At 50.1% G+C, this 12,227-nt stretch overlaps 1 protein-coding gene across 1 annotated transcript in view; it reads left to right on the plus strand.

Annotated features, from left to right (window-relative positions):
- The window catches only part of TLN2 (talin 2), a 251,014-nt gene that overhangs the window by 193,778 nt on the left and 45,009 nt on the right, over positions 1–12,227 (plus strand). Inside the window, exons 43-45 of the mRNA XM_012801797.2 lie at positions 1,533–1,679; positions 6,066–6,232; positions 7,060–7,243. Of these exons, the coding sequence (XP_012657251.1) occupies positions 1,533–1,679; positions 6,066–6,232; positions 7,060–7,243 (498 nt within the window). The remainder of the gene's footprint in view (positions 1–1,532; positions 1,680–6,065; positions 6,233–7,059; positions 7,244–12,227) is intronic.

Raw genomic sequence — 12,227 nt, forward strand, 5'->3', positions numbered from 1 at the left:
CAAAGGCCAGGCTGAGTTTCCAACTTGAATGGGGCATCCCCTTGAGTCAGCTGGACCTTATTTTTAAGCTAACAAACTTGCCCTGCAAACAGTTCTATTTAAATGGCATTACAGCTGTGTGGGCTGAATTAGGGTGCTTTGCCCCTCTTATTGCTGCCCCAGTCGAGGCTTGTTTGCAGAGCTGCCCTGTTGTACAGTCCAGAAGTGCTGTTCATGTTTTCTACATGGAGCTGGTCAGCAGGACAGCCCTGCCTGACCATGAGGCTTGCACAGTGCCCAATGGATCATGCAAAAGACACCCACAAGATCAGAAGCTCACCTTTCTGGATCATGAGAATATCAATGGATTTAAAAGTTCTTTGGATCATAAAGAGTTAAGAGGAAGAAGTTTTGGGTCTCAGGAAGTGTTTCAATAATAGAAGAACAGCAGCAGCTTAAGGAGCTGCCCCTCATTCTCCAAAGTCCCATTCCTTATACCCAAACAAGATGACTTCAGAAGGTAACATCCAAGTGGCAAAATCTCCCAGGTTTTGTTCATAATACCTGAGATTTTTTAATAAACACTCTTGATAGACGCTAGCAGGTAAGCTGTAGCTTCTAGGTCACATAGATTCTTCAGAATAACACTGACTTATGCTTGAAGTTTGGGGATTTTGTTTTTAGTTGTATACCTGGGTTGGAGGGCAGATTATTGATCAGACCAAAATAAAGATTGACGTGAAACAGGATCAGAGGAGTGCAAACTTGGGGGAGGCGGAAGTGGTATTACACCTTAATCAGACAGGTGGCAGCTTAGCCTTAGTGGACCTCATTTGGTTTGTCTCAGGCCAAGCACCTTTTATAATCACACATCCCAGGGGACATTAAAAGAACGTGTGCCCACTGAGCTTTTAGCTTTAAAAATGGATCTTTTAAAGCAAATCTCAAAGCTTACCTTATAGAAAGGCACTCTGGGCTCAGAGTGGTCACTCACCTGTGGTACAGCTGAGGAATGGGGTGCTTCGGTTGGTAAACATCAGTTTTGCAAGAACCTAAATATTTAAAAATATGCTCAATATTCCAATTACATTTTGAACTTCTAATTACCTTCTGGGGCTGTAGTGAGGAATAAATGAAACTAACCATATTCCCTGCTTGGAGGAAGTCTTGACACGCGGTAGGGGCTCACTAAATGCTTGTTGAATGAATAACATAATTATCCAGAGAGTTCAGTTCATCTTGTTAGCATACTTACCTGGGGGCATGAGAAGCAGATAAGCTATAAACCAGAAAAGGTACCAAATACCAGGAGGTGGAGTGCCAAGACCTGAGATACAGGCTGGCTTAGTGGGAACTGTGGGCATTTTATAGTCTCTAAAAAGGGAAGCAAAATCAACCAAATTCCATACTTCACCAAACACAGATTCCCAGCAAGAGTGGAATTTTCCTAGCCAGGCCCCCATAGGACGCAGGGGAAATTTTCCACATAGGGAAGATCTCGACGGCAGGGTCCATCACACCTCTCCTCCCCCGTCCCGGGCTTGCCTCTGCAGATCGGCTTCCAGATTCGCACGCGCGTGCAGGACCTGGGCCACGGCTGCATCTTTCTGGTACAGAAGGCGGGGGCCCTCCAGGTGTGCCCCACGGATAGCTACACCAAGAGGGAGCTGATTGAGTGTGCCCGTGCTGTCACAGAGAAGGTAAGGAGCAGCCCTTGGGTCAGAGTAAGCCACGTTAACCCGCACAGGTACTCAGTCACCTGCTGCGATCAGGGACAAAGCAGGCAATTGTGCTGAACCCAGCCAACACAGCCCTCTCACCCTCCTCTCACAACCCAGGCTGTCCAGGGATGGGTGTATCAAGGAGCAATCCCTAGGCACAGAGATTTGAGGCTGTGGGAGCGACTGTCCCACAAAGGTCAGGCCCTGGCATCGCCACCCTTAAAGGGCTCTCCTGTGGACAGATGGGGTCAAAATCGCCATCAGCAGCCAGGAGCCGCTCCCCGGATCCTCTTTGACGCTACTCGTGCTCTGATCTTCCTTCTCAGGGAGGCACCTCGGTGCTCAGGGCTGAGTCAGAAGGACTAGAAATTCCTTTCGTGTCACCTTTGAACTTCACAGATGGGACGGTGATGTGGGGGAGGGTAGGGGACTGGGGCAGTTGCGGGGCCCCTTTGTGAGGAGCAGGAGCTTGTGCTGGGCGTCCTCACTAATGGTGTAGCGAACTGGGCTCTAAGATCTGAGCCAGGTCACTTTAGCTTTCCACGCCTCAATGAGATAAAAATATATAATACCGGCTCACAGGATTGGGAAGATTAAACGTAGCAATACGGGCAAAGCTGCTTGGCGCTGCGTCAGATACGTAGTTAAACATTTAATACCTACTAGCTGCTGTTTCCTGTAAACTTTCCTCCCAAACTCTCTTTTCCTGGGCAGATTTCCCCTGGTTGACAGTCATACTCTGAACACCCCTTCATTCCCAAGCTGCTCTCTCATTGTCCCCAGCACACGAACCTCATGCTTTGCTTGTGTCTGAGTCATTTTTCAGCCAGCTCTTCTGCAGGCGCAGGGGGAAGCCCCTGGGCCCGGATGGCCCTTCCCTCACCCTTCACTCAGTTCGTAGGACATAGAGCCCTGTACTGTTGAGACACTTGGCAATAGGACTCAAGGGACAGGCAGGGGAAGCTCCCACCACAGAGGCCACTCTATCCGTGGCCCCTCACCAAGGTCAAGCCGTGGTGGTCTGGCCTTCTCCTGCAGCCCACAGGCCCATCCGGCCTCCCCAGAGTAAGGAAATAAATCTCTCAGCTGGAGGAAGGCATTTTCCCTCCCTTGAAAGCCCTCCCTTGTTACTGAGGTCACTCTCGCCAAGTTCCCCGGAGAAGACCCTGTAGCGGGAGCAGGAGGGAGGAGGGTCCAGGCTGCCCAGTACAGGCGTGGCTGGATAGCACCATCTTCCTGAGCTGGCCTTGACCTTGTTACCTGGCACAGCAGCAAGTCCCTGGTTTAGGCTGCCCAGACAAGGGTGTCCTAAAAGGACCCGGGTGGCGGTGTGTGTGTGTGTGTGTGTGTGTGTGTGGCTGGCTCTTAGACTTTTCAACTGCTCCCTGCTATGTGTCCCAGCCCCCTCATCCCTGCCTGTGTGCCTGCGTCTGGCATGTCCTGAGGTGGGTGTACAGCGCACTGCCACGAGCTCCTGACTAGGTTGCCTGTGTCCTCAGCCCCTAGTGACTAGTAGGTGCTCAGTGAATGCCCGTCACTTGCACACCTCTCTAGAGGGTGAGATGCTGTTTCCAGACTCTCTTTTCTTTCACCCTGGCCAAAGAATGTCTTATACTCCCCTTCCCCGACAGACTTCTAGTTATACTTGTCTCCGGCTTTGTCACCCTTGCTCTGAAGGTCCTTTCCAGAAAGTGATGCTTCATTCCCAGGCCAGCCACAGGCCAGTCCGGCTCATCTTTTCCTGGTGGAACCTAGTAGCATGTATTTATTTTTTTTTCCTCATCATATATCATTTTATTGAGGTTTAATTTATGTAAAATAAAATATACAGTTAAGATGTATAGTTCTCAGCCCAGGTGACTCCCACCCTAATTAAGACATGAAACATTTTAATTCCGTCCACATGAGCAGCCACTGATCTTTTTGAGCTGAGTTTTCCCTGCTCTAGGAACTCTCACAGATGGAATCACATAGTATGTAGCCTCGTGAGTCTTTTTGTACCACATGATGTTTTTAAACTCCATCTGTGAGGTGTCTGCCTGCCTCTAGGGTTCTCCGGGAGTCATCACACGTGACCTTGCACATCTAGTGTCTCTCCCTACTTTGCAGAAGTGAACAAATACATTGGAAGGGAAGTTTGGGGCACCGACCTGGGATTCTAAAATGGAATAGAGGCAGGAGATGTTGGGGTCTTGGCAGCAGCCCAAGTGGACTAGTCTATGGCCAAGGAAGACATCTGCAGGGACCTCAACAATGGGGTACAGGCTGAGTTGGTATGAGGGTGCCTGGTGATCTCTATAAACGCAGACTATGGGATGGGTATTGCTGGGGGTTCTGGGTTGTGTGTCCCTATCTCCCCAGGAGGGACTGGTCCTGACCCCAACCCTCTGGCACCAGCTGCTGTTGGGCTTGTGGGCTTTGATGGACATCCTTGCATTTTGCTTTCTTCAGTTTCACTCTGTGGTTCTTGAACCAGACCCTCAGTGCTGTTGGATGTATGTCTATTTTTGAGGCCATCTCTTTATGAAGGCCGGGGTTTGGGTGCTGGTTCTTATTGAGCAAGACACTCAAAGCTTCCAGTTGCTTCTCAGTGAACACCGTTGTCTCCTGTATGTGTGTATCCGGGATTTGTCTTTTGGAAGCCCCTCCGAGCCTGACATCTTCTGATCCAGATGTGCTCCCCTGATCAGGTCTGGTGATGAGTGACACAGTAGCATTTTGAGGAGGGTCAGGCACGTGAGGAAGAGAAACAGTGCCTTACATGTTGGCTTTGTTTTCTTGTTTATGAGGCCAGGAGAGGCTGGAATGCACTGCCCCTGGTGTGAGGGGCTGGTGTACCCCTGAACTACAGTGGCCAGGAGTGTTGCAGCCTGGCTTTGGAATGTGGTGGGTACTTAGGAAGCAGTACCTGAATCCTTCCTGCCAAGCCATGTCCGTTTCTGCAAAGATCTGAGAGACACAGAAGGCAGAGAGTATCTCAAACTGAGCCTCTGAACTGGTGCTGTAACTCCCCTGCCCTGGCCAGCATGTTTGAAGAAATGTACATAAAAAACATTTTCAGACTCTGGTGGCGCCTGTGGCTTAGTGAGTAGGGTGCGGGCCCCATATACCAAGGGTGGCGGGTTCAAACCCCGCCCCAGCCAAACTGCAACAAAAAAATAGGCAGGCGTTGTGGCGGGCGCCTGTAGTCCGAGCTACCTGGGAGGCTGAGGCAAGAGAATTGCCTAAACCCAGGAGTTGGAGGTTGCTGTAAGCTGTGTGACACCACGGTACTCTACCAAGGGCAATAAAGTGAGACTCTGTCTCTAAAAAAAAAAAAAAAAAACCCTTTCCCCAAAACATTTTCAGACTCTTCTTTGGGTCTGCCATGGTCGAGGATGGCAGCTTTGTGCACACAGATTAATACAGGGCTCTTGGCCTCAAAGAGCCTCCAGCCACTCGCCTGACACACACTGTTTCTAACCTTGGTGCTCTGGGTCATCCTGAGGGCACAGATGGTGTTGTAGAATCCTAGGAGGCAGGGCTGTCCCTGAAAAAGGGGGATTGTAGCAGAATCCAGACCCAGTGGGTGTGTTTGGAGAGACCAGCAGCTGGCTGTGTGGTTAGGAAGGGAGCTCAGTGCCTTTCAAAAGCCAGGAGAGATTTGTAAGCAGGTGTGTCCTAGGAAAGTGTCTGTAGAATCAGTGAGGGTCTAACAAAGGGGCTGGGGGGTGGGTGGGCAGCGTAGGGCTTCCAACATGGAAAACACTGGGGTGAACCCCTTCGCCAACTCGCTGGACCCTCCAGTCCCTGGTATTTGGTGGTGGATTATGGCTCACAGGAGCATTGCAAATGGACAGGTCATATACATTGATGCCCTCTGAACTCCAGTCCCTCTGCCCTCCACCCTGGAGAATTTCTGATCATGAGGCAGCCAAGTGAAGGAGCAGGGAGTGTCAGCCAGGGGTCTGTTCCTAGCAAAAATCTAATAAGGGGATGGAATGGCCACACCTTTCACAGGAGCCTCATCCTTTACCCCACTTTGTGGTTCCAGAAACATGATAGTAATTAAATAAATAATAGCATCTGCCCTTTTCTCACCACTTGCTACATACATTTTTTTTCCTACTTAATCTCCCTACAACCCTAATAGGTGAGAAGTATTAATAACAGCCCATTTTAAAGATAAGAAAACTGAGGTCACGTGACCTGTAAATGGCAAAGCTGATATTCAGACCAAGGCTATTAACTCCAAGTGTGTGGGCTTTTAACCCCTCAGCTTCACTGACTCCAAGGAGTGAGAATTTAGTGTTTTCAGAGAAAACACACTGGGGTCATCTTTTCTCCATTTCCCGGGTCCCCCTTACATTCCCTTTCTTCCTGTAGGTGTCCTTGGTGCTCTCAGCTCTCCAGGCTGGGAATAAGGGAACCCAGGCATGCATCACAGCTGCCACGGCCGTGTCTGGGATCATCGCAGACCTGGACACCACCATCATGTTTGCGACGGCAGGGACACTGAATGCTGAGAACAGCGAGACCTTTGCAGATCACAGGTAACTGGAGGAAAGTGGGGTTCAGGCTAACCTCCTGAAACTCACACTCAACTTTGGAGACACTGCCTGGGAGCCAGAAATGTGGTTAAATGTTTTGATTTCAACAAGATGCTCAAGTGGAGAAAGGGAACCACACAATCAAAATATGCCCCTTTGCCAACTGTAAACATGGGGTTGTGTTTGAACTTTGTCTTTGACAGCCCTGAGGACAGCCTTTTGATCTCTCCTTTTCCAAGCTGGAGAGCTGTTCCCCTGGCTGCTCACCCACCCCAGCAGGATCGGGAGTGGCAGAGGCAGGCGTGTTCAGATGTTATTGTTTGGGGGGAATTGGGACTGAAAGCCTGCTCTCTGCCGGGCTTTCACTGAGAACACAGTTCTTTAGCTCTTCAGAAGGCTGGTACTAGAGATTCCTCATTTGCTGCTGGGGATCCCCAAATCTTCACCATGGGCCCAATACCTTTCTTCTTCTCCATTTGGCAGGCTGGCCTGGGGAGGAGATTCCCAGGGCTCTGTCCCTTTCAGAGCCTAGCACCTTGGGCTCTGATCCCTGGACTAAGTGCCCCAACCCATGTGTCTTCACAGCTCACTGTGAAGCTGCCAAGTGTTTTAAAGGGTAGTAGAAGCTGCAGGAAAGAAGCTGACCTGTCATTTAACTGTAGGCAGGGACAGGGAGCCAAACTGCAGGGCCTGTTGCAGACGTTTGCATAGCTACCAGCTCTGAAAATGCTGGTTTGCCCCATTTTGCATACATGGGAGGGATTTCTTTTCTTCCTAACTGTCTGTAATCACATTTTGTCCTTTGTCTCCCCTCCTCCCCACCCCCTCAGGGAGAACATTCTGAAGACAGCCAAGGCCTTGGTGGAAGACACGAAGCTGCTCGTGTCTGGGGCTGCGTCCACTCCAGACAAGCTGGCCCAGGCGGCCCAGTCCTCGGCAGCCACCATCACTCAGCTGGCCGAGGTGGTCAAGCTGGGAGCAGCCAGCCTGGGCTCCAATGACCCTGAGACCCAGGTATGAGCAGGGCCTGGGGAGTGCATCCTCCTCGTCTTCTCACCAGAGCTGTACAGCAGGCCTCAGACGAGGCCTAAGGCAGGGAGGGCAGGAATTCGTGCGTGAGTGCCTCTGCTGTGAGAAGCTGGCAGTTAACCACACTGATGGAGAGTGGCTGGGACCGGGGATTAAGCTGACAGACTGGAGAGGAGTGTAGAAGGAAGACCCAGCCAGGCCTGGGGAAAAACTGGAGGAGGAGTCTAGAGGGTCCCACCTGCAGGTCGCAGTGGCCATTGGTGGAGCTTCCCCGAGGGTCGGGAGGAAGGCGAGTCAGTTGGGGCATGTGCCAGAGATACACACAGGTGAGACTTGGAGTGGGCCTGAGTCTGAGTCTGCTCAGGCACAGGGCTGTGGGTTCAGGGACTATTGCCATAAAGCTAGTGACAGCCACAAGACAAGAAAAGCTTGGGCTGAGAGAAGAAGGGCCAGGGCAGAACCCGAGGAATCCAGCATCTAGAACAGAGTTACAACAGCAAATGAGAGGCAGCAGCGGCTGGTGGAAGGAGCAGCCGGGGCGAGACGTTAGGAGGAGGGAGCGTTCCAACCCATCACACACGGCGAGAGGCAAGAAAAATGACAGCCTGGGGACTGGCCATTGGCCCTAGTGCCACTGAGGCAGGGCAGCCACCAGATGGGAGTGGAGGAATGAACTCTGTGTGTCTGGATGACCCCTGTGAAAGATTTGGCTCCGCAGGGTAGGGAAGGGCTCTGGGCCTTTGGATTTGCTGTGGTTTTAGCCGTTCTGTTGAAATGACCTGCCTTGCGGCTCCTCTCCCCACCCAGACCATAGCTCCTCAGGGACCGTCCCCATGGTTCACTCACCTGTGAAACCTGCATACCCAGCACTGCCCGGCCACATAGTGGATACTCAAGACATCGGTTCAGCTGTTGCATTAACAGCCAACCAGGGTCATCAGTGAACAGATACTGCCCATACCCAGAGTGCAAAACTCAAAAATCCCCCAGTTCTGTCTATTCCCAGCACCATCAAATAGTAAAAACATCAGTTTCCATACTCAGTAAACTAGTCTGTTTGGACAGAGCTGGATAGAAACTCCCTACCATTCCGTGCCCAGGGGGACGGCAGTGACGCTGGTTAACATGAGGCCAGCTCTGTTCCTTGAGGGCCTCCCCGAGGAAACATTCCTTGTGTTCCTGTTTTATCCCTTCTGCTGGATTTCTCTCTGATAGCATCAGAGTTCAGACTGGCTGCCTTTTGGAATTCTAAGCATTCTCAGAAATCCCTGCCTGCAGGATTGTTTTTACCCCCGTGGAGGAAGGAAACACTTGAAAACGTGTCCCCGGACTTGGAACCGGGTATCAAAAGCACTTTCTGCTAGCCCTGTTCAACTTCAAGAGAAGTGAATTGGCCAGGGGGGATTTAAATCTTTTAACACAGAGAAATGTATTGAATTGCTATTGAATCTTTATTTATTTTTTTTTTTTTGCAGTTTTTGGCCGGGGCTGGGTTTGAACCTGCCACCTCCGGCATATGGGGCCGGCACCCTACTCCTTTGAGCCACAGGCACCGCCGTGTTGAATCTTCTTTTTTTAGTCATTACTATTATAATTTGTCATCATGCACAAAAGTAGAGAAAAATCATAAAACTCCTGTGTCACTAACTACCTCTCAGCTTCAATGATTGTCACCATTCACCTTTCTTTTCCATTCATCCTCTGTCCCCCACTTTTATTTTTACTAGTATTATTATAGTAAAAAACATTTTAACCAGGGATCTACCTTCTTAACATGCCAAGTGTGCAGTACAGTGTGGTAAGCTACAGACACAATGTGCTATTATAGCAGATCTCTAGAACTTACCCTGCTTAGCCAGATTTTTACTCTCTGACGAGCAGCATCTCTGGTAGCACCGGTTTGCTGCTCTGATTCTGTGAGTTTGACCACATCAGATGTCTCATTTAGTGGAACCATGCAGTCTTTGTCCTCCTGTGACTGGCTTATTTCACTTACTGTAATGTCCTCAAGGCTTCTTTCACATTCTCACAAATGGCAAAATTATCTTCTTTTTTAGAAGGGCATAAACATTCTATTAAATACATTCAGGGAGTGGTAATACTCCGTTGCATTTACCCCATTTTCTTTATCCGTTCATCCAGCCATGGCCATTACGTTGTTGCCCCATTTTGGCTATTGTGAACGGTGCTGCTGGGAACATGGTGCTAAAATCTTGAGATCCTGCTTTCAGTTCTTTCGAATGAATATCTAGAAGAGGGATTGCTGGATCATGCAGTGGTTTTAGTTTTAGTTTTTTTACTGTCTCCCGTAGCAGCCACACCGTTTTCCATTCCCACTAAGAGCACAAGGGTCTCGCTTTCTCTGCATCCTCCCCAACACTTGTCTGCTTTGGTAATGGCCCTTTTAACAGGGGTGACAGGATATCTCGTGGTGGTTTTGATTTGCATTTCCCTGCCGACTGGAGTCACGGCGCTTCTTTGCATATACCTGTTGGCCATTTGTGTTGGCCTTTTTGGAGAAGTGTCTATTCTTGTCCTTTACCCATATTTTTATTGGATTAATTTTCGCTTTTTGCTATTGCTATAAGATCTTAACTCCCAAATTGTTTAAATATCCAGAAGCATCAACTTCTAACGACATCTCAATAATAAAATCGTCCCCTTAGGAAAATGTCCCTACGTGTTGGGGAGTTGTCCCGTGATAGGATGGGACAGCATGTCAGGGTGTTGTGGATGCTGGTGGCAGAGCCTGGCTCCCTGTGCCTGTGTCTTCTTGCTGCCCGCCTTCCCCTCTGTGATCTTAGTTATGTCACGCCTCATGAGCACCATTGTGCTCCCCACCTGTTTTGTGGGTCCAGAAGACTGGCCACAGCTCCCTGTGCCATGGGGGCTAGAGGGGGAGAGGGCTGGACACCAGAGCAGTGCTGTGCTTACAGCTATCCGGGGTTCCTGTGTTTTCACGGCTGTCATCTCATTCTTTATCCCTGCAGTACTCATTCTACTGCAGGTGGAATTCCACAGAGTGTACCTTAGCATGCAGGCTGCACGGCCCTTTGGATCACAGTGATCACTATTTGAATTGCTACTCCCCCACCCCAGGCTCTGGGAGTGTGGACATAAGGATTTTGTAGTTTCCCTCAGGCAGGCAGCAGTGAGGATTAGACGACATAGCGTGTGTAGGGTGCTTGCCTCAGTGCCTGGAACACTGCCCTCAATAAAGGGAAGGTGCTGTAGAAGTAGGAGTTGTTGGCCGGGTGTGGTGGATCATGCCTGTAACCCTAGCACTCTGGGAGTCTGAGATAGGCCCATCACTTGAGCTCAGGAATTCCAGACAAGCCAGAGCAAGACTGAGACCCCATCTCTACTAAAAATAGAAAAGCTTGGCTCGGGCACCCATAGCACAGCGCCAGCCACATTCACTGAGGCTGGTGGGTTCAAATCTGGCCCGGGCCAGCTAAAAATAATGACAGCTGCAACAAAAAATAGCCTAGCATTGTGGCAGGTGCCTTTAGTCCCAGCTACTTGGGAGGCTGAGGCAAAAGAATCGCTTAAGCCCAAGAGTTTGAGGTTGCTGTGAGCTTTGATGCCCTAGCACTCTACCGAGGGTGACAAAGTGAGACTCTGTCTCAAAAAAAAAAAAAAAAAAGAAAGAACGAAAAGAAAAAGAAAAGCTATCCATGCACTGTGGCAGGTGTCTGTAGTCCCAGCTACTTGGGAGGCTGAAGCAGGAGGATCGCTGGAGCCTAGTTTGAGGTTGCTATGAGCTAGGCTGATATAGCACTCTACATTAGGGCAACAGAGTGAGAGTCTGTCTTAATAAAAAAAAATAGGAGTAGGAGTTGTTATCGGGGCTACTACACTGAGAACACACAAGCACAATGCCCAACGGTGTGTCATTCCCACCCATGGCAGGTGCGTCTGATTCAGAGCCCAGCACACTGAAAAGACAGCTCATGTCTGTGTGAAATTAGGAAAACAAACATTCAGGTGGGGACACACCTGTGTCTTCATTCCACAAGCATTTACTAAGTGTCTGCTGTGTGCCAGTGTGCGTTCCGAGTGTGAAATAAAACAGACTTCCTGGCCAAGCCTCCCGGAGCTTGCGTGCCAGTTGGGGCAGAACACAGATGAGTGAAGGTGAATAATGACAAAGTAACTCCACAGACAGAGAAGTGCTGTTGATAAAAGAGCAGTCTGACTGCATTTCTGTATTGGGGGTGAGTCTGTATCTGAAAGGGTCAGGAAGTTCTCTGCAGACAAGCCAGATGAGCTCCAGGTGGAGAGGGGGACAAGTGCAGAGGCCTGGAACAGGAATGAGTCAGGATTTTCCATAAGGAATGCAAAGCCATGTGCCCACAGCACGCTGAGTAGGCAGAGGCCCTTGCAGGCCGAGAGCAAGCTTGGGGTTCTCACTGTTTATGGCGCCGGTTGGCGGGTTACTGGCATTGCCTCTCAGGCGTCTGCAGCAACTCGTCTACCAAGCGGAGGTGAGGAGATTGCAGACATGCTGTGCATTTAGACTCAAGTTCTCTGTTCTAGCCCAGCGTCAGCCTCCCCTGGGAAGCACTTGAAAGTCCAGACCCTGGGCCAGGCAGTGTGGCTCACACCTGTAATCCTAGCACCCTGGGAGGCCAAGGCAGGTGAATTACTTGAGCTCAGGAGTTCAAGACCAGCCTGAGCAAGAGCAAGACCCCCTCTCTAAAAATAGCTGGTGTTGTGGCAGGCACTTTGTAGTTCCAGGTACTCAAGAGGCTGAGGCAAGAGGATAGGTTGAGGTTGATGTGAGCTATGATGCCATGGCACTCGACCAGGGTGACAGAGTAAGAGTCTGTCTCCAAAAAAAAAAAAATCCAGACCCTGTATCAGAAATCTCCAAGGGTGGCTTCTTCCATGCTGCAGGCATTCGAGCTGCCAGTGTAGAAACTTGTTCTTGACTCGGCGCCTGTGGCTTAAGCAGCTAAGGTGCCAG

Source organism: Otolemur garnettii, unplaced genomic scaffold, assembly GCF_000181295.1.
Source record: "Otolemur garnettii isolate 467f Iridium unplaced genomic scaffold, OtoGar3 scaffold00011, whole genome shotgun sequence".
Taxonomy (NCBI): domain Eukaryota; kingdom Metazoa; phylum Chordata; class Mammalia; order Primates; family Galagidae; genus Otolemur; species Otolemur garnettii.